Raw genomic sequence first — 21,141 nt, forward strand, 5'->3', positions numbered from 1 at the left:
GTGTTTGGAGAGGCTGTCTTCTCAGGGCTGTCTGGAACCAAGTGCATCAGGGTCTTCCCGGGAGAGACGGGCAGGTGGGCTGGGGGACAGAGGTTCCTGCTACTCCCGGGCTGACCTCGCCTCTGGGCGGGCACTCAGCTCACAGAGCTGCGTGGGGGCAGGGGTGTGGCCAGGGCTCAGGTCTGGCTCCAGGAGCATGTTCCTTTGGCTGCTAGCCCTTTCCACCCAAGCCTTCCCAAGTCTGTGGAACTCCAGAGCAAGACTTAGGGTGCATTCTTGGACCTTTTCTCAGGTCCCAAGAAACCTCCTTGCCAGGCCCTCTCCACCCAGCAGGTGCTGGGAAACTACATAAGGCCCTGGGCACAGAGAGCAGGTTTGCTGTTGCCACCTGGGCTTGGGCAGCTGACCCTGGGGTTATGACTCACCCCCTAACGGGCCTGCGCAGGAGGATGGAGACCTGTCTCACCAGGAAGGGGTATGTGCAGCCGCCTTAGGGTGGCTTGGAGTTTACAGTTCCTTTGGCCTTGAGCCCCAGCTGCTGCAGGCTGTCCTGCTGGGCAGGGCAAAGGAGGGGCAGCTTGACTCTGCTCAGCTTCTCTCATAGACCCAGCTCAGCTGCTCCCAGAAGCTCGCAGCTTTCTCCTACAGGGTGATCATTCCATTATGTTCCCCCAAATTCTCTTGGTCCTGAGCCATCAGCACAACTTCTGTCTGCTGTAATTCCATGGCATAACCATATTTATCCACGAACAACTCCCTCCTCTGTGGCCAGACCTGTGGTCTCAACATTCCTCTTGCTCCTGGTATTGGGGTTGCTGCCTCCCATTTCTCAGAGATCCCGAATCTCTTGAGCAGTTGGGTAAAGTCCGGGTGGGAAGTAAAGAAATAAGAACATCCATGGAACACAAAGTTGTCTTTGTAGAAATGGGACACCGAGCTAGCTGGAACTTTGCCTGTGTCTGTCCATGCGGCGGCAGGTCCTTCCGCTGGGCAGAGGGCCGGTTGTTGGGTCCTAGGTTTCACAGTCTCCGCAGAGGGAAAGTAATATCATCCCAGGCCTTTTCTGGTGCACACCATTTCCAGTTTTAGGTTAAATACTGCCGATCTAGAAGAAACCTCTCCAATGACACAGCTGAGCACTTTCACTCATGATGAAGGAGGAGGCGGGGGCCGCGTGGGTAATTGGCTGGGGCAGGAGCTCCCTAGCCGAGGGGAGCCGTTGCCTGGCCGCTGTCAGAGGCTCTGCCCGCTGCTTACTCTTGTGTGTGTCTCTGGCCTCTTTGGGAACAGGGCTCAGCACAGGGGCACATACGCGGGAGGTTCTCCATGAATATGGGTTGGTATTAAGTTACATCAAGGACTTAGCTTTATTTTAAAAAGTAATTTCCCGTGAGCTTGTTTGGGGGTTTCCTTCTCAAACCACTAGGGGGTGCTCCCTCCCCGGCCCTCGCCCCCAGTGGTGTGGAGGAGGGGGAAGGAGACCCCTTCAACGGGAACAAAAGATGGGCCAGGAGTTGGTTGACTGATTTTTTTTTCTTTTTTTTAACATCTTTATTGGAGTATAATTGCTTTACAATGGCGTGTTAGTTTCTGCTTTATAACAAAGTGAATCAGTTATACATATGTCCCCATATCTCTTTCCACTTGAGTCTCCCTACCCCCGCCCCCAACCCCTCCAGGTGGTCACAAAGCACCGAGCTGATCTCCCTGTGCTGTGCGGCCGCTTCCCACTAGCTATCTATTCTACGTTCGGTAGTGTATATATGTCCGTGCCACTCTCTCACTTTGTCCCAGCTTCCCCTTCCCCCTCCCCGTGTCCTCAAGTGCGCCTGACGTCCTGAGCCCCCCATGGGACGACTGGGCTGCACGGCACTCTAATGTTTGTGCATGATGCCTGGATGTTATTACAGAATTAGGAATGCTAACTTCCTCGCCGCAGGGCTCAGCAGTACACGCGTGTCCCCCTGCAGAGGGAGTCTGCTGGGAGCCGTAGGAGTGCGGGGACCCTCAGAGGCCTGGCAGCCCCTCCTCGGGGTCTGAAGGCCAGCCAGCGTGAGACAGGAAAGGGCTTGAGACCAAGGCCAGGAGACAGGGCACCTGGGTTCTAGCCTAGGTGTCAGTGTCAGGCAAATCACCTCCCTCTTGGTGTCCCTGCACACATGGAAATGAGATAGTTGGAGGAAGGGATCCCCGAGGGCCCCTTCAGCAACGACACACCTACCTCTGGGCCCGACCCAAGGATGACCCCAACTGTGCCAGGAGTTATTCCCAGTGACCCACCCTCTGGGTTAAAGCACTAGCTCAATAGAGGCTAAAAGTCCCTGAGTTCAACGTAAGAGTTAACAGCTGGGAAGGGAAAGGCCTAAGCTATCGGCTCCCCCCTTCGCACAGCCCAGGCCACGTGTGGATTGGCAAGGATAATGGGACACACAGACCAGCTGAGAGCTAAGCAGGGCGGGGCCAGCAGAGTCTACAGGCAAAGGCAGTATCTGGGGAAGCCAGGCCTGTGTGGGGTCCCAGGGCAAACACCCAGCGGAGGGTGAACAAGCATAACCGGGAAGCAGAGGCCACAGAGTGGCTCCCAAAGCATACTCATCACTAGCTTTCCCTCTGCAACTTTTCATTGACTCCAGAGTCGGGCCTGCTGTCTGTGTGACCAGCTGTGCCCAAGAAGCAGCCTGGGTGAACCCCGCAAGGGCTGGGCCCTTCCTCATGAGGCAGAGCCGGGGGGAGATGTAATGGGTGGCTGCACCCCCAGACCTCACACACACCCTGACAGCAGGGCATGGTCCAGTAGCTGACCATGTCCAAAGATGCTCTTGGGGACAACTGTCTTTCTCCTGAGGGTTAGGAAGGGGTTACTGGTCCTGACAGCAAGCAGTGTGAATGCAGCTCTTGCTTCGTGATTCCTGCCAGGAAAGCTGGGATCCAACCAGCAGGAGCAGAGGCCTCTGGGAGCAGGGACTGAGGGGCCGAAATCTAGTGGGGACAGCAGGGCTCTGCCTGCCGCCCACCACCCAGTCCCGCTGGCCTTCGAGGGCCTCACGTGTGCCCGGGGCTGTGTAGGGTTGGGTGGGGGGGTCCATGCTAGGGGAGTATGTGACATGTGCCTGGTCTCCAGGAGCTGCACTGCTGGCATTGGGCAAACACAGGGCAAATGGAGAGGATAAAATAACTTGCAAATAGGAGGCATCTGGCCTCCTGCTTTCCCAGTTGAGTAAATAGGAGTAATGCAGTTGGGTCCCAAGGTTAAGGGGAGAAAGCTCAGTGCTCACCGTGCTGGTTATTATTAGCAACATTGTTATTAACTGTTTCTTTATGCAAGACTGCAGTGAGGACAGGAGTTGAGATGAGTTAATACTTTTCTGCCCTTAAGAAGTGACAGGAAGGAAACACACACTGAAAAGCAGGCAAAATATGTGGTCTCCTTCCCTGCCCTCTCGGAGCCAGATGTCCCCAAGGTGCCACCCCTGCTGCTCCCAGATCCGGCATCTGGGAGGCCGCCGGACCCCACTCTGTACAGTTAGCCCCTGCTCAGTGTCTGTGCCTTCCACCCTGCGCAGCTCCTCTCCTTCCTGCCCTGTGTGCATCTCTCCTGATTCTCCCCTGCTTTTCCCAGTCCTTCTGGTAGTGGCAAGGACCTCGAGCCTCTGCCCCGCCCATGCTGCAGATAAGCAGAACAAACCCCACCCTCTGCTCTGCCTTCAGGAGCCTGCTTTCGGGCCTGGGGTGATCCGTGATCCCACAGGAGGAGGTGCGGGTGATGGGAGGGAAAGGAGGGGAGCTGGGCGTTCTGGAGCCTTCCCTCCTGCCTTTCCGCACCTTGGCTGTAGTCTCTCTTCCCCCGGCTCTCTGCTGCCCTCTCTCTCCCTCTATACTGGACGCCCTGTTTTTCTGTCCTTTATTTCTAGCAAGACTGAGGATTGGGGATACTTGAATGAAGATGGAGAGCTCGGCTTGGCCTACCAAGGCCTAAAGCAAGTTGCCAGGTCAAATGCGTGCCTTTCTTCCTGTGTCTGCTCTGTTCTGTCCGCTTGTGTCTATGCTTAATTGTTTTTCAGCTGGAGTGGATGCAAGGGCACAGTTCGCGGGGGTGAGACGGCGGGGGTGGGGGTGTTGGTGGGCAGCCCCTTGCATCGTCGTCTGCCACTTTGTGTGAAGGCTGCTTGTTTGGGTCAAGGTGGTAGCACTAGATGGCTCACTGGGACCTTAGGGACCACCGGCTGCAGCTCACTCACTCTGCAGGTGAAGGAATAGACCAGAGGGAGTTAACATGGCAGCAGGCGCACAGCTCTCTAGAACGAGGGGAATTTAACTCTGTGGGCTTCTGAGTCTGTGCTGCTCCCATACCACATATTGACCATCCTGACTGCAGGATCAGCCAAGAGCGTCGGCCGCATTTGTGCTGCTGGCCGTGCTCCAAGCACAGGGGTCCTGGCAGCCTGCCCTCCAGCACGTGTGCCAGTCGCCACTGCAGTGACTGCCTGGACCTCATAAGAGCTGACCAGCCCAGCGCCCAGGGTCGCCATGTCTGACCCTCACCGCACGCTCATGGGGCAAGGACACTGGGTCTTGCAGGGTGTGAGGAACTTGCTGCTTGAGCAGAAGATCCAGAATGTGAACCTGGTTCCCTTTGCTACTGGAGCCTGAATCCGTAACCCTTTTGGCCATCAGCCCCAGGTGATCAGCTTAGCAAAGGAGGTTAGACGTGCGCAGAATTAACACAACCTGACGATCACAACGCACGTTTCCTGCCAGCGCGTGGCTTTTCAGGGCTGTGGCATAGCTTCGTGCACTTGAGATTCCCAACAATAGGCTTTTTCCCAGAAGAGGAAACAGACTGGGCGAGGTGGCGTGAGTGCTGTGCCCAGCACCCTCGGCCTGATGCTGGCGGGCTGGAGCTGGAGCCCAGTGCCTCTCGCGTGTCTCCCGAATTCTGCCTGCTAATGACGTCATGGAGGTCCTGTTACAGTGTCAAGAGCCTGTCTTCTTGGTAGAAGAAAGTTGAGGTCAGCTGGTTCTTGAGGCAGCATGTCTCCTGGCTGTGGGTTCAAACGTGGCCCCACCTGTGAGCAACATGACATCTGGCTTCATTTCCTCTCTGGTAGAATGTGGATCAGAATCAGACCTGCCTCCTCGGGTCACTGCAAGGAATAGATGAAGGTGAAGCACTTTGCACATGCCTGCCACGTAGAAAGCATGGAATAAATATTAGCTGCTACTTGTATTATAGTGGCTATTTTGGAGTAAGATCAAATTCCTGTCCCATCTAGAAGTTTGTTTTATTTTGAGGTGGGAGGGGGAATAGGATGCGCTTTAATACATAAAGAAATGAATGCATTAATAAAGCAAAGAAGGCCCTGTGCCTCAGGAGATCCAGAACCAGATCTGCCACTGGCAGTGGCCTCAAACCTCTCTCACGTTTAGTTTTCTCACCTGCTTAGGCAGGGGTTCTCCGACTTTGCACAGAACCCTGGACTAAGTCACCCAACTACAGTCTACACGGAGGATAAGAAAGATGTGGGCAGCAAACTCACAGCGCAACCCGGGAACTAATCCTTTGAGCAGAGTTCCTAGAGCCCAAGCGTTCCAGTCTATTTCTCTCACTAAATTTATAACTTACTGGTGATTAGTTTTAGTTTATTGTAGCCAAGATTGGATGTTATCTAAATATTGTGTGTCCCCTAAAAATGCTGATTCAATTACCAAATTACTTTCCACAGTCCTCACATTGTTGTTTTCCTTTGGTGATGCTGCCTGTGATGAATGGGTGAATCAGTCGTCCCTCCGTCATTCCTTCATTCATTTGTGTCACTTTGCTGAGAAGCCCCTGGGGCCAAGCACCGCACCTGGTGCTGCTGTGTTCGCCGAACACAGGGTCGCTTCCATCCGGGACTTCCCGGTGTAGACTTTCCCCTCTCTCTTGTCGATTTGCTCCCTCCTGTCTTGTGGGAATTATCTCCTCCCAGAATGACAGCAGAACTAGCAGAACTGCAGAAACATGGACCTGTCTCCTGGGCACTTCCACGGTCCTGACTCTGCTGAGCTCTGGTCACAGTCTTTATCTGCATCCCAGGGAGAGGGTGGGGTGACCAAGTCAGGAGGCTTTTGATGAAAGTGTGTTCAAGTAGTTACGCCCAAGAAGACAGCATCATAGTCATATCAGTAATTAACTTCCTGAAGAGGAGGCTGCTTCGGAACCTTCCTGAATTCCTTACCCGTTCCCTCATAATGGAAGGTATCTCCCAGAATTGCCCAGAGAGTCTCCCGGAGCTTCTCCCCAACCTTCTCCAGATCTTCTCTAGGTCTCTCTGCTTCTTGTCATGACAGCAGTTGATCTTAAACCTCCCCCCAGATCATTTGCAATTAGTCTTAGTTTCTGTTTTGACTGGGGAAAAAATGTATATAAAAGGCCAGAGATGAAGTGGGTGTAAGATAAATAAAAAGAAGGGAACTTTCTATAGAGAACAAACATGTGGACACCAAGGGGGGAAAGCTGCAGGGGGTTGGGGGTGGTGGTGTGATGAACTGGGAGATTGGGATTGACGTGTATACATACACTAATATGTATACAATAGATAAGTAATAAGAACCTGCTGTATAAAAAATAAATAAAATTCAAAAATTCAAAGAAAAAGGTAAAAAGAAAGGATCTTTCTAAAACTTGCAGAGAATCTACTAAAGGGAAAATATGCAAGTAATATAGCTAGTTCAGTCTACCAGAGTTCTGTCTTAGCAAGGAGATTCTTGTGAACTTTGGGCAGATACGGATGCTTTTATTGAAAAGCTGCTATAAGAAATTTATTTCTGCTGATGATATTTTCACATGGAGACAATCTCTCAATCCCAGACCAATAGACCGTGTTCAGGAACAAAGAACAAAGGGATGAGGGTGGTTGAGATAAAGGCCTAAGGCCAGGGGTGCTGCATTTGGCCTTGATTCCCTGTCCTCCCAGAGGAAGGCTGGCCTGCTTGCCTGCCCAGCCCGTGGATCTGCTCCCCTCTGTGTCCGTCCCCTGTTGGTTTCACGCAATTGCTGCTGCTGCTGTGTCCCTGCTCGGCTGCTCCCCTGTTGTGTGTCCATGTGTGGCCCCTACTTGGGGGCACAGATGCAAGCCACCCGGTTTCCTGCCCTCCTTCCCGGGTGCAGGTTGCTGGAGGCCCAGCTGCAGGCTCAGAGCCGTAAGCACGAGGAGGAGGCGGAGGGTCTCAAGGCCCAGGTGGAGGCCCTGAAGGAGGAGCTGGACAAGCAGCAGCAGACCTTCTGCCAGACGCTCCTGCTCTCCCCGGAGGCCCAGGTGGAGTTCGGCATCCGGCAGGAGATGTCCCGGCTGACCAGTGAGAACCTGGTGAGTCGCCATGCCCCGTGGAGCCCAGCTCTGGGAGGTCACGTTCTAGAAGAAAAGGGGACCAGGAGTGGCCTTTCGCCAAATGGACAAGGTTCATGTGCTTGGCCCTGTGGTAGGAATAGAGAGTCTAGAAATCTGCAGTCAGCAAGTGTTTGTGGGGCTATTTTATTTATCTGTTAATGTATAACTAACCTCCCCAAAACTTAGCAGCCTGGAATAGCAACCACATTTTGCGGCTCAGGAATTCTGGCAGGGCTCAGTGGGGGTGACTTGTCTCTGCTCTACTGTGGTTGGAGGGGGCTGGAGGACGTGAGACAGCCCCAGTCCTGTGTCTGGGACCTCAGTTCCCCTCCATGTGATCTGCTCTCTGCACACACGTGGCCGTCTTTCATTGGACCACCGTAGGCTGCTTTACGTGGCAGCTGACTTCCAACAGGATGAGCTGGGAGGCCTCTTAAAGTCTAGTCCCAGAGCTGGCCCAGGGTCACTTCTGGCACATTCTGTTGATTAAGACAGATCTGGGCAGACTGAGTGATGCGAATGGGCTCTTCCTCTTGCTGGAGGAGAGGAATGGTTGGTAGCCATCCTGGTAGTAACCCAAGGAGCCGGGCAGATGCCAGAGAAATGAAAGACAGTCTCTGTCCTCAGAGAGCTAACAGGCTAGTAGGGGAAGCAAAACATGTTAAAACAAAGAAGAGAAAGAAGATGGTGTTTCCGAAAGCATGATTCTACATGGGATTAACAAGTATTACAGAAAAAGAATTGTAGGGGAGGCTTGACCTGAGGCAGGAGGCACGAAAGGGAGGTCACCCGTGCAGAGGGGGAGGGAGAAAGGGAGCCCAGATGTTTTCCAAGGTTCCACAGGGGCATGTTTGCTTCTGTCTCCTGCGTCACTCCTAGTCACAGTGTCTCTGACGGTCGTGGAGCTCCCTTCCTCCACTGCCCAGCTGGGTCAGGGTGACAGTAATGCTGTCCCAGGTCCCAGGGGCTGATTTTCTCCCTGTGGTGGTGGCTGCTAGGAGTTAGGCAGCCACTGAGGGGCCCAGGCCAAGAGCCTGTTTTGCTTCTGGGCCCCAGGTAACCTCGCTGGCCTGCAGGCTCGTCCAGCTGACACCTCCCCGCTGCACTCTCATGCCTTCACCTGTCCATTCCTTCCCAGGGCACCGCCCAGCCACCTGGGGACCCTGAGGCTGAGGGTCTCCTGGGGTTTGGCATGGCAACCTGAGGAGACTTGGCCTAGAGAACTGTGGGTTGGGCAGGGCACCAGGCGAGTCTGCCGTCCAGGCTGAGAGAACACTGTGGCCCATCTCCCACTTCATGGGTCCAGACCCGGTGAGCCTGGCCTCCTTGATGGCTGCCTGTGAGCCAGGCTGGGCCCCAGGTCCCACCCCTGCCCTCCAGGCAGGGTTAGATCTGTTCTCACACTGCTTCCTCCTGCTTTTAGGACCTTAAAGAACTGGTGGAAAAGCTGGAGAAGAATGAGAGGAAGCTCAAAAAGCAACTGAAGATTTACATGAAGAAAGTCCAGGACCTGGAAGGTAGGTGTGAGTGTGGGTGTCGTGAGGCACAAGTGTGCTCGGCCACCCTCAGGGAGGGGACTGCCTGCCCGCCCCAGACACTTCACTTCCCCCACCTGCTGACGCCCCTGCGCAGGGCAGTCACGTGACAGAATCGCGCAGACCCCAGGAGCTCACCCAGTCTCAGTTTGCCGGAACCTGCACTAACAACCCACAAACCCAGCAGGTGGTGCTGACTCAAGCTATGCGGGGAGGGGCAGCTGAGACAGTGGCCCTGTGGTCCTGCGTTCAGAGGGCTTAAAGCTGGGAGGCAGTACCTTCTGGTTGGAAAGAATGCTCCATAATATAAAGCCCCAAACCACGGGGGCCCTTCTCCACGCTACAGTAGTCAGGGAGAGAGGTCAGTTCTGTGGTTAAACTTCCCAACTGGAATCTGGCCCAGAGAGGTCAGGCAGAGATTTAAATCAGTCTCCCAGAAACCCCCAGAATGTTCTCTTTCCTTGACTCCCTGCTACAGATCTAATCATGTCACTCCCCACCCTTCTTTGCACATCCTGCCTTGCTGGGAACCCTCTCTTTGTCCCCTCACCACCTGGGATGCCCCCCCGTCCTTCCGCCTCAGCTCAGAATTTACGTCCTCAGGGTTCCAGTCCCCTCTTTTGCTGTCCCGACACCACACAGCTCTGCCACAATTCCCATCACAGGTACTGTTTAATCACCTGCTTATGTCCACCTGCTGCTCTAGATGAGGCTGTAGGAGGGCAGGGCTATGTCCTGTTCAGCTTTGGGCCGTTGCCCCCATACCCCACATGCCCTTCTCCATCTTTGGATTTCTCTTGTCTGTTCCTAGAGTTCTCAAACTCCTGGTCACTCAGGCTTTTTTTTTCTCCCCCACCTCCTCCCCTCCCTCTTTCCCCCTCCCTCCTTCTGTCCCCTTCCTCCCTCTCTCCTTCCCTCCTCCTTCCCTCCTCCTCCCTCCTTCCCTCCCCCTCCCTCCTTCCTTCCCCCTCCCTCCCTCTGCCTCCTTCCCTCCCTTTCTTACAGCTAGGTGGAGAAAAAGAAACAGCTCCTTAGCCAGATGGTTGTACATCCTGCACCTCCCATCCTTCCCGAGTTTTCTCTGGTCCAAAACCTGCCCATTGCCATTTTGGGTGTTTCCCCAGCCCCTGTCCTGAGTGGCCCCCAGTGCCTGATGCTAAGCTCCTCTGGTCACACTTGGAGTGTGGCCCAGGCTGCAGGGACAGACCAAGCCCAGAGAACCCAGAACCCTGGGGCCACAGGCCCAAACCCCACCCACCTGAAATGACCCCACCCCCAAGCCTGAGCCTGGAGGTCTCAGTTCATCCTGCGTCGCTCTCTCTTGTTCAGCTGCCCAGGCACTGGCCCAGAGTGAGAGGAGGCGCCACGAGCTCAACAGGCAGGTCACCGTGCAGCGGAAAGAGAAGGACTTCCAGGGCATGCTGGGGTACCACAAGGAGGACGAGGCCCTGCTCATTCGGAATCTGGTGACAGGTCAGGCCCTCTGTGGCATCCCACCCCCAGCCCCTCCTCCTCCACCTCCTGCACACCCCCCATCCCACAGACACCCCCGCCCTCTTCCTCCTCCCCCATCCTCCATCCCCCAGCCACTCTCACCCACCACCTCGAGCTGCTGCACTTCTGACCAGCTCCCAGGTGATACTGGTGCTGGGGTTAGTGTGTGGGCTGCCTCCGGGGCCACATGCAGGGCTCTTGGGAGCTGCTTTCCTTGCCAGCCCCGGGCCTGTACCAGCTCCGACCCCTCTGGTCTTACATCCCATCTGGCTGCAACATGCCAGCCTTCCTGCTCTGTGTTCAGCCCAGTTCATCAGCTGCCTGCAGAGCTGGCAGGAAGAGTCCTGGACCAAAAAAGGAGGGATCTTTGGTGGTCTGGTCCTCTGGCCCCTGAGCTACTAGCTCCATCCTCCAGTCTCTTAGTTTTCCCATCTGTAAAATGGGGATGAGGATACTGACCCCGCCCACCCCACACTTGAAATATGACAGAGGTGAAAGTGCTGTGTTAAAGCTGCGAAACCCTTCTCGAATGTGAGGAATTCAAAGAGGTGGTAGCTTTTGCGGGGGTATTTGGAGTTCAAATAAGAGGTAAATGTTACTTTAGAGAAGTGTACGTTTATCAATGTCCCAGTCTGCTGAGTACTGGGCCAAGGGCTGCGGGAAGAATGGAGCACAGATTTTGCTTCAGCTCTTTGTGTTGGGTATTTTTAGTAGCTGAGTATTTTGCTCTTTTTATAAAGGTTAATTTCCCCACAATTGCCTGACTACTAAATGTGATGTAAGTTCGCCTCAAATTTCCTTAACCAGGCTGCATCTTGTTCAAACATCGTTAGGAATGAGCCTTTAATCTCTGATGAATGAAACTCAAAGTTCAGAGCATCAGAGCACAAAGAATAATAATGGTGGAGGCTGCTAGTGCCAGCCAGTGGGTGGCTCCCTCCCACGGCATCGCTCAGGTGGCCCCAGGCAAGCTCATCTGCTAAGCCACCTGCACACGGCGCCTGGTCACCTTCCCTCCAAAAGACCCTTCCACACGAACACCAGGATTCCACCAATCACGGCTCAGGCACCCAGTGTTGGCTGGTTACTGTGGAAGGTGGAGAAAAGTAGAGCCATGGTCCCTGCTCCCAAGACGCTACCATTTAGCTGGTATGGGACTCAAATCACAGTAGAAAGTTCCAAGGCAGGACAAGCTATCTGCATAGGGGTCAGGCTCAAAGCAAGAAGCTGTAGGCTGGAAGTCTGGGCCTTAAAACACATTTTACTGTATAAATGTTATTGGCATTCTAATTAGAGCCAAAGGCCAATCCGCAGTCATCTGTTAAGCCTATGAGATGCCCAGATGTTAACAAGGTACCCGGAGTATTATGGCCTGTAGGTGTATTTGAGGCCAGGTACCCACTGGAGCAGCTGGCAGCACATGCACAGCCCCAACCCTAGGCGGCCCTGACCCTAGGCCGCCCTGGCGGAAGATCTGAGTTGCCCCTTCCCCTCCCCCTGCCCCCCTGCAGGTGGAGGGGAGGTGGCCTCCCTCACTGCCTTTCCAAGCATAGAGGTGGCTCCTGAGGCCTGGGCTGGGTGCAGCTTGGGGGTGGTGGTCATGAGGGTGTGGGGTGAGGCCTGGGGGTGCAGTGAGCACGCCTGGAGTCTGAGGCTCGTGGCCTTGTGCCCGGGCCTCGTGCTTGCCTTTCATCTTGCCTGTCCCTGGGCCTTTCCTCCTCCTGCTCTGGGCCCTGACCAAGCACTGCTGCTCTCAGCCTAGTCTGTGCCTCCCTGGGCCTCCTCTGGCATGGAAAGCAGTCTGACAGCTTCTCCCTGGCCCTCCAAGGGCTTTGGCAGGAAAGGACCAAAAGGCTGAGCAGGAGTCTGCAGTTCACGGGGAGGCCCACCAGCTGCTTCCGGTCCTGCCAGAGCACACGGGTGGCGGTTTAGAGGAGCGTAGTTGGCGGGGAGTGGAGGGGGGAGCAGCTGTCCCTGAGTGTGGCCAGGCTAGGGCTGGCCAAGAGGAGGCGGCGGCGCGGGGAGGGGAGAGCGGCTGTGGCCAGTCAGTGGCCTGCTTGACTTGCTGCCTCCGAGACTGTCCGGGTGGCGGGCGATGCCACGCGGTTGCCGAACCGAGCAGCGGACGTGCTAGAAGTTGCTCCAGCTCTCCCAGCCCCTGGCACGTGGGCTCTGTCTGCGGGAGCCGGCCTCTCCTTCTTGCTGCTGCAGGGCCTGTGTGTCCACCACAGGAAGTGCTGGTGCAGAGGGCTGGGAAGTTCTCACCCCAGCCGCCTGGTGAGGGAGCCAGCTGCCATCTGCAGCCGGCCTCTGGCCGCGGGCCCTTCTTACCGTGTGTAAACTCGGGCAGGGAGCCCCCTGTGGATTCTTTTCCTCCATGTTGTAAGGACGAGGAGTGAGGAGCCTATTTTAAACAATTAGGAACATGATTTTTGTCTGTTTGGTGTTTTTAACTAGTTTCTGAAACCATCGGTAGTCGGTAGTCAAGGTCAGAGGGAATCTGTGTATCAGGGCAGCTTCTCCCCTGCTCCTCTCCCAACCCCCATGAGGAGCTCCAGGAAAATGTTAAAATTATTGGTATTGCAGGCCAGGATTCTTACAGCCCCTAGCATCGGCTATACATCTAATTCTTGCTGTCTGTTGCCGGTAGACCTGAAGCCCCAGGCGCTGGCGGGCACCGTGCCATGCCTCCCTGCCTACATCCTCTACATGTGCATCAGGCACGCGGACTACGTGAACGACGACCTCAAGGTGCACTCCCTGCTGACCTCCACCATCAATGGCATTAAGAAGGTCCTCAAGGTCAGTCTCCAGGCCGAAGGTGGTGGTGTGGGGGGAACTCGGTGAAAACGACAGCTCACCGTTGCTTCTCTCTGTCTGGGTTTTGTGATCGCAAGTTCTCCAAAATCTCCAGCTCTGAAGGTAAATGACACCTGACCTCTAGATAAACAGGATACCAGAATACTTCACCACGTGCTCCCCAACACCCCTTATGTTGGATCACTGATGGTGAGAACCCGCCAGGCCAGCTGGCCCAGGGCTGCTGGAGTCAAGCTCGTCTGTGTCACTTGGCTTTGCAGTCGCCAGCTGTAGAGGCAGCTTGTCCCGCATGTGTGTGGACCACTGATCAGGGGACCAGGGCTGGGTCGTACATCATCCCCGGTAGTGGAAGAGCAGTAACGCAGCCTCGTGGGGATGGCTGTCTTCTGTGTGACTGTGATCAGTAAGGGCCCGCTTGCCATCGGATCTGCTTGGGGCCTGCTGGGTAAGAGAAGGAAACGTGGACATGGAGGGACCAGGTAAGCACTGGACCAGATGGGAACCACTTACTCATAACCAGGAACGTCTTTTTCTTTTCACAGAAGCACAATGATGACTTTGAGATGACATCGTTCTGGTTGTCCAATACCTGCCGCCTCCTGCATTGCCTGAAGCAGTACAGCGGGGATGAGGTGAGTGCAAGATAAACCCGGTCCCCTGAAGTGCACTTAAACACCGTCGAGGTGTCCCGTGTTCTTCAGCAGTTAGGCCCTCGTTTCCTTGGGCACGGCAACACGTGTTCCACTTCAGAGCACCTCCGATCTCAGGTCAGAGTGGAGGGCAGAGGTTTCGGTCATAGAAGGCATCTCTGTTTGTCCAAATGTCATTCTGAGCTGCTCTGTATCCCTTGAAGAGAGGGTGTGAGATCTTTGGAGCACCTCTGGGGCCTCAGGCTCTGGGCGTGCCTTCTGGACCTGTTCACTGGAAGCAGGAATAAGGCAGGCCTCGATGACCCCAAGGGCCCCTGGAAAGCACCCTGAATGAATGAGTGGATTTGTCGGGAAATGAATTTGCGTAACCCATCCATCATCTGAGAGCCCTCGGGACTCCCCCTGAAAACCCTGTGACCTTAATTTTCTGAAGCAGTCCTAGAAGAGCCCCATTTCCGTGAATGCCGGCAGAAAGCTCAGTTGTCTGGGACGTCAGATTGTCTCCTAAGCCAATCGATTAGTTTGTCCATTTTAAGACAGACAGAGATGGTCCAAGAGAAGAGGTGCAATGTAATTGAACTACATCTGTGCAAACTGACCCTGAGGCCCAGCTTCGAGCTTCTCACCAAATTCAGTCCTTTGGCCTGAGGCCCAGCTCACCCCATCACTTAACGTTCTGCTCTGGACCTCTAGGGTCCAGCTTTATCTAGAACCCACCATTCCCACTGCTGGTCCTCGAAAGAACTTTTCCCATGCTCTGCATTCAGCCCAGTGACCTAGTAACATATGGCCCATTTTCACCCTCATTTCTCCGGTGCGAATCCCAGCTTGTCCCAGGCACTGCCCACTCCCAGTGCCTTGCAGGCCTCCTTGACTTTCCTTCTCCCCTTCCTTTCACATATCTCACTCTCCACCCTCCCCAAGGCCAAGACAATGTAAATCAATATAGTGCAACAATTTTGAAAGCTTTATTCCATCTTTTGTGCCAGAACAAGTTTTCACAGACTCTTCTCCCTGGGGTAATAAAAGGGTATGCCATGCCGGTCAGTGTTGCCACCCACCCTTGGAATGGGACTTGACTCCATCTCTCTTCTAGAATCAGAACTTTGATACAGCTGCTTTTATTATGAAAGGGAGTGGGTTAAATATTAAAGAAATAGTGTTTACTGTATTATTGGAAGAAATGGGCTTCATTTCAAACCAGATGTCCTCTATTCCATAACCCTAATATTATGTAAAAGCTTTACTTTAAGCAGAGAACTGCATTTAAGGTTACCTCATTGAGAATCATCTCTTGACCCAATGTTGTCTGTACCCTGCAGGGAACATTACATAGTGCTAGGGAGGACCAAGAACTCCATTATGTTAGGCTATTGTTTCACGTGTTTATATTCCCAGGGACAAAACTTGAACCACAGCATAATCATATCTATGTAGCCTAAATAACGGCTCTCTTGTTATCCCCTCTTCTGCCTGCTTTTTTTTTTTTTTGGCTGTGTTGGGTCTTCATTGCCGCACGCAGGCTTTCTCTGCAGTGAGCGGGGGCTCCTCTTCCTTATGGTGTGCAGGCTTCTCACTGCAGTGGCTTCTCTTTGTTGCAGAACACGAGCTCTAGGCACGTGGGCTTCCGTAGTTGTGGCACACGGGCTCAGTAGTTGTGGCTTGCAGGCTCTAGAGCGCAGGCTCAGTAGTTGTGGCGCACAGGCTTAGTTGCTCTGCAGCATGTGGGATCTTCTCGGACCAGGGCTCGAACCCGTGACCCCTGCACTGGCAGGCGGATTCTCAACCACTGCTCCACCAGGGCAGTCCCTTCTGCCTGCTTTTGTTTTCTTTAAAAATTGATTTGTGATTTGACACAGTAGGAGAGGCTTTGCTGGGGATAGTTACCCTTTTGAAAACACTGACCTTTTGGCTGCTCTTGGTTCCCCTTGGCCTGAATACAGAGAGACATTGGTCACATGAGTCCTTTTGATATTAGCAACTCTTTGAACTTGCATGTTACTTCATCTTGTTAACACAGAAAGCTAAGAAGACATAGTGCTGTAGCTGTGGAATCGTTTCAGTTCATCCATTCTGATACCCAGTGATAGAATCCACATAAATTTCTCATTTTAAAAACATATACTCTGACCCAGGTACTTCTTTAGGGGCTGTATATAATCTAATATTTTAGGGTAACTTGGTATATTGGGAAGAGAATTGGGTAAAGAGTCAGAAAGCATGGACTCCCTCTTTCCCTGGACCTGCTACCAACCTTCACTTTGCTACCTTAGAGAAACTTCAGGGATTTGGACTAAACAACTGCGGCCTTTTTAATTAAGCAGTTTTGAGTCCTCTATCATGCTTAGTTTTGACACTGCCTTCAAATTTAAGAGCCATCACTGAGACCTCAAAGAACTGACAGGGTCTGGTAGAACATCATATTAGCAGACAGAACCTGATCGGGCCCCACAGATAGGGTATTGAGAAAGTGACTGGAGGCCCAGAAGGCCTGCTGAGCACGGCAGGCTATGGAGCCTCAGCACAGCACCCATCTGCCTCTGCAGGGCTTCATGACTCAGAACACGGCAAAGCAGAATGAGCACTGTCTTAAGAATTTTGACCTCACTGAATACCGCCAGGTGCTGAGCGACCTTTCCATTCAGATCTACCAGCAGCTCATTAAAATCTCCGAGGGCCTGTTGCAGCCGATGATAGGTAAGCTGCCACAGGAGATCTCCTGCGCTCATCATGGGATCTGAAGTGAGGGTAAGCACTCTCTACATTTAGGGAACCAGATATCTTAGGTGCGGCCTCCAGAAAGCCAGGACCTCCCCAGTGAAGGAAGCTGAGGAGGTGTGTGCCATCTACTCAAAAGCAGTTATGAACTTTTCAACACCAGCCCATCAAAGCATGTGACGCTTACGTAGTGAGAGTATAGATCACTTTTCCTTTATCTCTTCTTCTGTAATATACTGTATTTTTTTTCCCAAAACAAACTAATTTCCGTAAGTAATAAATATAAATTCAGAAAGTGTAAATGCATGTACAGTGAAAAGATATAATCCACTTGCCCATATATATACTTTATTCATGGAAAAAGGAAAGCATTAATTATGTTCATATAAATGAACACAGTAGTAAACACTCATGCAATAAATATTTATTGAACATCCTGTCTAAAGCAGTACACTTGGGCACTTAACATGAAATCAGATTTGAAAATAAGAGCAGTTATTTTTTAAGTCACAAGAAAAGTGACACGTATATGCATCACTCACTGTGCTCCTTAAAGGCTGTTGAGGAAATAGTCTCCTGGACCATGTAAATAATTATTTCCCCAGGTTCTTACAACACAAGTAGGTTATAAGTAAATTCCAAGTAGGACAGAGTCCTACATGCCATCCAGAAATATATCCCTTGGGATAAGATTCATTCCAAATCCTCCTTCCTGTCTGAGACTCTTCTTATGAGGCGCCAGTTTATTTTCACCAGACATGGGGAGAACTGGGGATGTTTCATGACTCAGATAAGATGATGGTTAACAGCATCAGCTCTGGAATCAGACATACCTGGGTTCAAATCCTGGCCCTGCCACTTCCTAGCAGGGTGACCTTGGGCAAGTTATTTAACCTCTTTATGCCTCAGTTTCCTCATTAGGCAATGGGTTGTTGGAAGATTAAAAGGAATACTGAATATGTGCCTGACATGTAGTTAAGTGCTGTGCAGTAAGTATGACAGACCAGCTCACCTAAGATTTACATGGTCGGTGGGTGATGGAGAAAAGCTATTTGAACAACTATAGGATGATCTCACGGTCCAGGCTCAGGTCAGTGGCTGGGCCATGACTACACCCAAGTTGCTCAAATTTTGGTCTCTCAGCACAGAAGCCAGTACAGAATTAAGTTGGCACGTGCCTCTTACTTCTGTCCCATCACCAATAAATTTAAGTGAAAATTTGGTCCACAGGTTTAGTCCAAGATTTCTATGCGGAAGTCCTATCCTGTGTAGAAATCCATGCCAGGTTAGAAATTCCATGCCAAGTGCTGTAAGTTCCTGAGCACGTCGACCTTGTTCACCTCTGGGTGGAATCACTGCCAAAGCCCTGAGCACTGTGTGATCTCAGTGACCCGAACACAGATCTTCTTTGGGAACACGCAGCTTCTCTAATCACGCTTCTCTTTCAGTGTCAGCCATGTTGGAGAATGAGAGCATTCAGGGTCTGTCCGGGGTGAAGCCCACGGGCTACCGGAAGCGCACCTCCAGCCTGGCAGATGGAGATAACTCCTACTGCCTGGAAGCCGTCATCCGCCAGATGAATTCCTTCCACACGGTCATGTGCGACCAGGGCCTGGACCCCGAGATCATCCTCCAGGTGTTCAAACAGCTCTTCTACATGATCACCGCGGTGACTCTCAACAACCTGCTTCTGAGGAAGGACGTCTGCTCCTGGAGCACAGGCATGCAGCTCAGGTACGACAGGCGCCTTGGCCTGGCACACACCGGCTCCAGCCAGGCACGGGACACTTGTCTCTGAAAATGAAATCCAAATCCACAGTCAGTATGTGACTCAGACACATCACCTTTTTATTGGTTGGTGAAATTCATCACACACTGAGATGGTGACCCGGTAAACAAATTAGTTCAGAGCTTAAACACATTTACATACTTTAATAAGATTGTAAATATGATGTGGATAGGTCAGAGAGAAAAATTAATGACTTCAGAGGCATGAAGGCTCACAGAGATGTACAAACATGTTTGCGAATGTTAAATGTTAAGTTGTTTTAATTCAATATAGTTAATGCCTTTTTTTCTCATTAACTTAGTACAGACACTTTAGGTACTTCATCTTGGCTTGATTTTAAGCACCCACTCATTTCACAGAAAGCTATTGAGTGCCAGGTACTTTTCACGCTTTTGCCCGTGTGAGACAATTAAGATGAGGAGAATGATAACACCAATGGCAGCTGGCCTGCAAAATAAACACAAGAGGTGAGCTCTTCCCAGTGAAGTAGGAGGCCAGCTTTAACGGAGCTCACTCTTCCTGTGTCTAAGGTACAATATAAGTCAGCTGGAGGAGTGGCTTCGGGGAAGAAACCTGCACCAGAGGGAAGTTGCTGAGACCATGGAACCTCTGATCCAAGCAGCCCAGCTCCTGCAGTTAAAGAAGAAAAGCCCCGAAGATGCAGAGGCCATCTGCTCCCTGTGCACCGCCCTCAGCACCCAGCAGGTGTGGTCACTGTCAGCCGAGGGCCTCAGAGCAAGCCCAGCTTCCATTTCAAGTCTGTTCCTGCCGGTGGTTGTTTCTTAGTGTGGCACTCCTGGCCCTTTCTGCTCCCAATGATACAGTCCTGAAGGTCCAGAGGATGGGATGTTCCTGGATGAACCAAAGGCTACTTCGCTCTGTGAAACAAGATGCCACGGTTTCCCAGTAACTCTCTGGTGTCTCTTGCTTACGTAGAAAGATAAGGTAGTCAACTCGCAAAACGTCAAGCTTAGGCACACACTTTTTTAAATGCTTAACAATGAATTCTGGAATGTCTCTCACCTAGAAACTTAAATTTCTTTCAGAAAGCGGCAGCATCCGGCATTTGGCATTTAATTGTTTTCTTTACAGCTATGTTTCCATTATGGTCCTGTTTTCACTTAGCATCCATTTACATTATTTTAAATAAAGTCAGTGAGAACCTAGAGGCATTTAAATGTTCCTTTCCTTTTCCCCTCAAAATTGTATTTGTACTAGGACTCGGTTGCAGAGATATTACCAGTCTGTAAAAAGATCACTCTGGTCCACACACAGGTGGCCTAGCCCTCCATCACGAATGTGCCTATTTAGAAATGGGCCAGCCCCAAGGTGGTAGTGCAAAATGAGACCAGCATGAGGAGATCAGATTTTCCAAATTAAATCATGCACCTTCTCTCTGCCCAGCACCTGAAGAACAGCAAAATCTATACTCAGCATTGCAAAGTAAACATACATTTCCTTACCTCCTCCACTAAATACTAAGAGACGAGATCCCAAACTCTTAGGAAAACTGCTTCCTTCTACAAGCATACTCAAAGTTTTGAAACTTTTTAAAATTTTGCTTTCACGAGTTTACTCCTAGACTGCAACGGGCATCGCTCTGCCCCTGGGCTGGCTACTTCCCCAAGACAGCTGGTAGCAGACAAAGGATTAGCTTCCACTTAGACAGGAGTAAAATCTGTTCCTTCGTAAGTGATTTTGGGGGTGGGGGGAGGTAGGAAGGCTTTGTTAAGACCTTTGTTATATAAGGTAAGATACCCAGGACTCTTAATGAAACCTTTAAATTACTCGTGGATAAGAGGCTGAGTGCTTCAGACAGCAGTTTCCTAAAATCCGCATTACTTTATAAGCCATGGAGCATAGGGGGCGGGGTGGGCAGGTATACGGGAGAGAGGAATGGGGTGAGAGAGCTCAGATCTTCCAGGCAGAGCTTCCGGACTCTAGTTTTCTAAATGTAGACCCCTAAACATCAGTCCAGCTGTATCTAAACTGTGGCTCTTGCCTAAAGAGAAGTGTCCTCCTGTGCCAATGTCATATGTTCTTTAAAATTCAAAAGTTGTCTTATGTTCATTTAGCTCGGTGCTAAATTTTGTTTTTATTCCAACAGATTGTCAAAATTTTGAACCTTTATACTCCCCTGAATGAATTTGAAGAACGGGTAACAGTGGCCTTTATACGAACAATCCAGGTAAGTTTTAAAATATTAATCAATTTTATAAAGTCCTAGTCTAAAACAAATAAAAGAATTGGTAGTTTAGATTTTAACCTTGCTTCTCTTTATTAATGAAATACTGGTTACGTGACATTCTAGAAGAGCTTACATTTTTAGGTGTTCTCTTTAGGTAAATATGAGCCACACCACCCATGAATAACTTATGATATATGCACAGAAGACTGAACTTTAATCATCTCTGCCTCTCAGATTTTAGACATTGTCTAAGTATTTCATTTGCCACTAGCATGTTACTAAACTATAGCACAAAATGAAATTAACAAAGTAAGCAGACTATCAACCCTACCCACAAATGGAACTAAGAAATACTCTTTTCAGAAAACAATTTGAGCTCTTAAATATTGACTCTTAAGGCTTACAATATTTGCCCTTAGGAATATGCTTGAAAGAAAACATTTCAGGGAAATGATTATTTAAATCTGTCTTAAGAGTATGGGAATTTTTACATAAAGATGAGCTGCCTAAGCTGAGCCCTAGGTGATCTGGGCTGAGTGGCTAAACTTTGTGGGCGCTGTAGCGGACAGCATGTAAA

The 21,141-nt window shown here is 51.4% G+C and overlaps 1 protein-coding gene and 1 long non-coding RNA gene across 9 annotated transcripts in view; one reads left to right on the forward strand and one right to left on the reverse strand.

Annotated features, from left to right (window-relative positions):
- Positions 1-21,141, forward strand: part of MYO5B (myosin VB) — a 353,322-nt gene that overhangs the window by 327,369 nt on the left and 4,812 nt on the right. Inside the window, exons 30-39 of one of the 2 annotated variants that reach the window (XM_059039744.2) lie at positions 3,912-3,989; positions 7,151-7,349; positions 8,794-8,887; positions 10,235-10,378; positions 13,050-13,201; positions 13,762-13,851; positions 16,416-16,566; positions 18,036-18,321; positions 18,907-19,081; positions 20,484-20,564. In XM_059039744.2, coding sequence (XP_058895727.1) covers positions 3,912-3,989; positions 7,151-7,349; positions 8,794-8,887; positions 10,235-10,378; positions 13,050-13,201; positions 13,762-13,851; positions 16,416-16,566; positions 18,036-18,321; positions 18,907-19,081; positions 20,484-20,564 — 1,450 coding nt within the window. The remainder of the gene's footprint in view (positions 1-3,911; positions 3,990-7,150; positions 7,350-8,793; positions 8,888-10,234; positions 10,379-13,049; positions 13,202-13,761; positions 13,852-16,415; positions 16,567-18,035; positions 18,322-18,906; positions 19,082-20,483; positions 20,565-21,141) is intronic. The other variant, XM_059039745.2, reaches the window with a different exon arrangement.
- The window catches only part of LOC131742259 (uncharacterized), a 124,459-nt gene that overhangs the window by 24,272 nt on the left and 79,046 nt on the right, over positions 1-21,141 (reverse strand). For 2 of the 7 annotated variants that reach the window (XR_010836908.1, XR_010836905.1), the window contains exon 6: positions 1,545-5,144. The exons of 3 other annotated variants lie outside the window; for them this stretch is intronic. This is a non-coding gene — a long non-coding RNA (uncharacterized lncRNA). Of the gene's footprint in view, positions 1-1,544; positions 5,145-14,815; positions 18,382-21,141 lie in introns of those variants that run through there. 2 more of the 7 variants (XR_010836902.1, XR_010836901.1) reach the window with 1 other exon arrangement.

This window comes from Kogia breviceps, chromosome 15 (genome assembly GCF_026419965.1).
Source record: "Kogia breviceps isolate mKogBre1 chromosome 15, mKogBre1 haplotype 1, whole genome shotgun sequence".
NCBI classification, from domain to species: Eukaryota; Metazoa; Chordata; class Mammalia; order Artiodactyla; family Physeteridae; genus Kogia; species Kogia breviceps.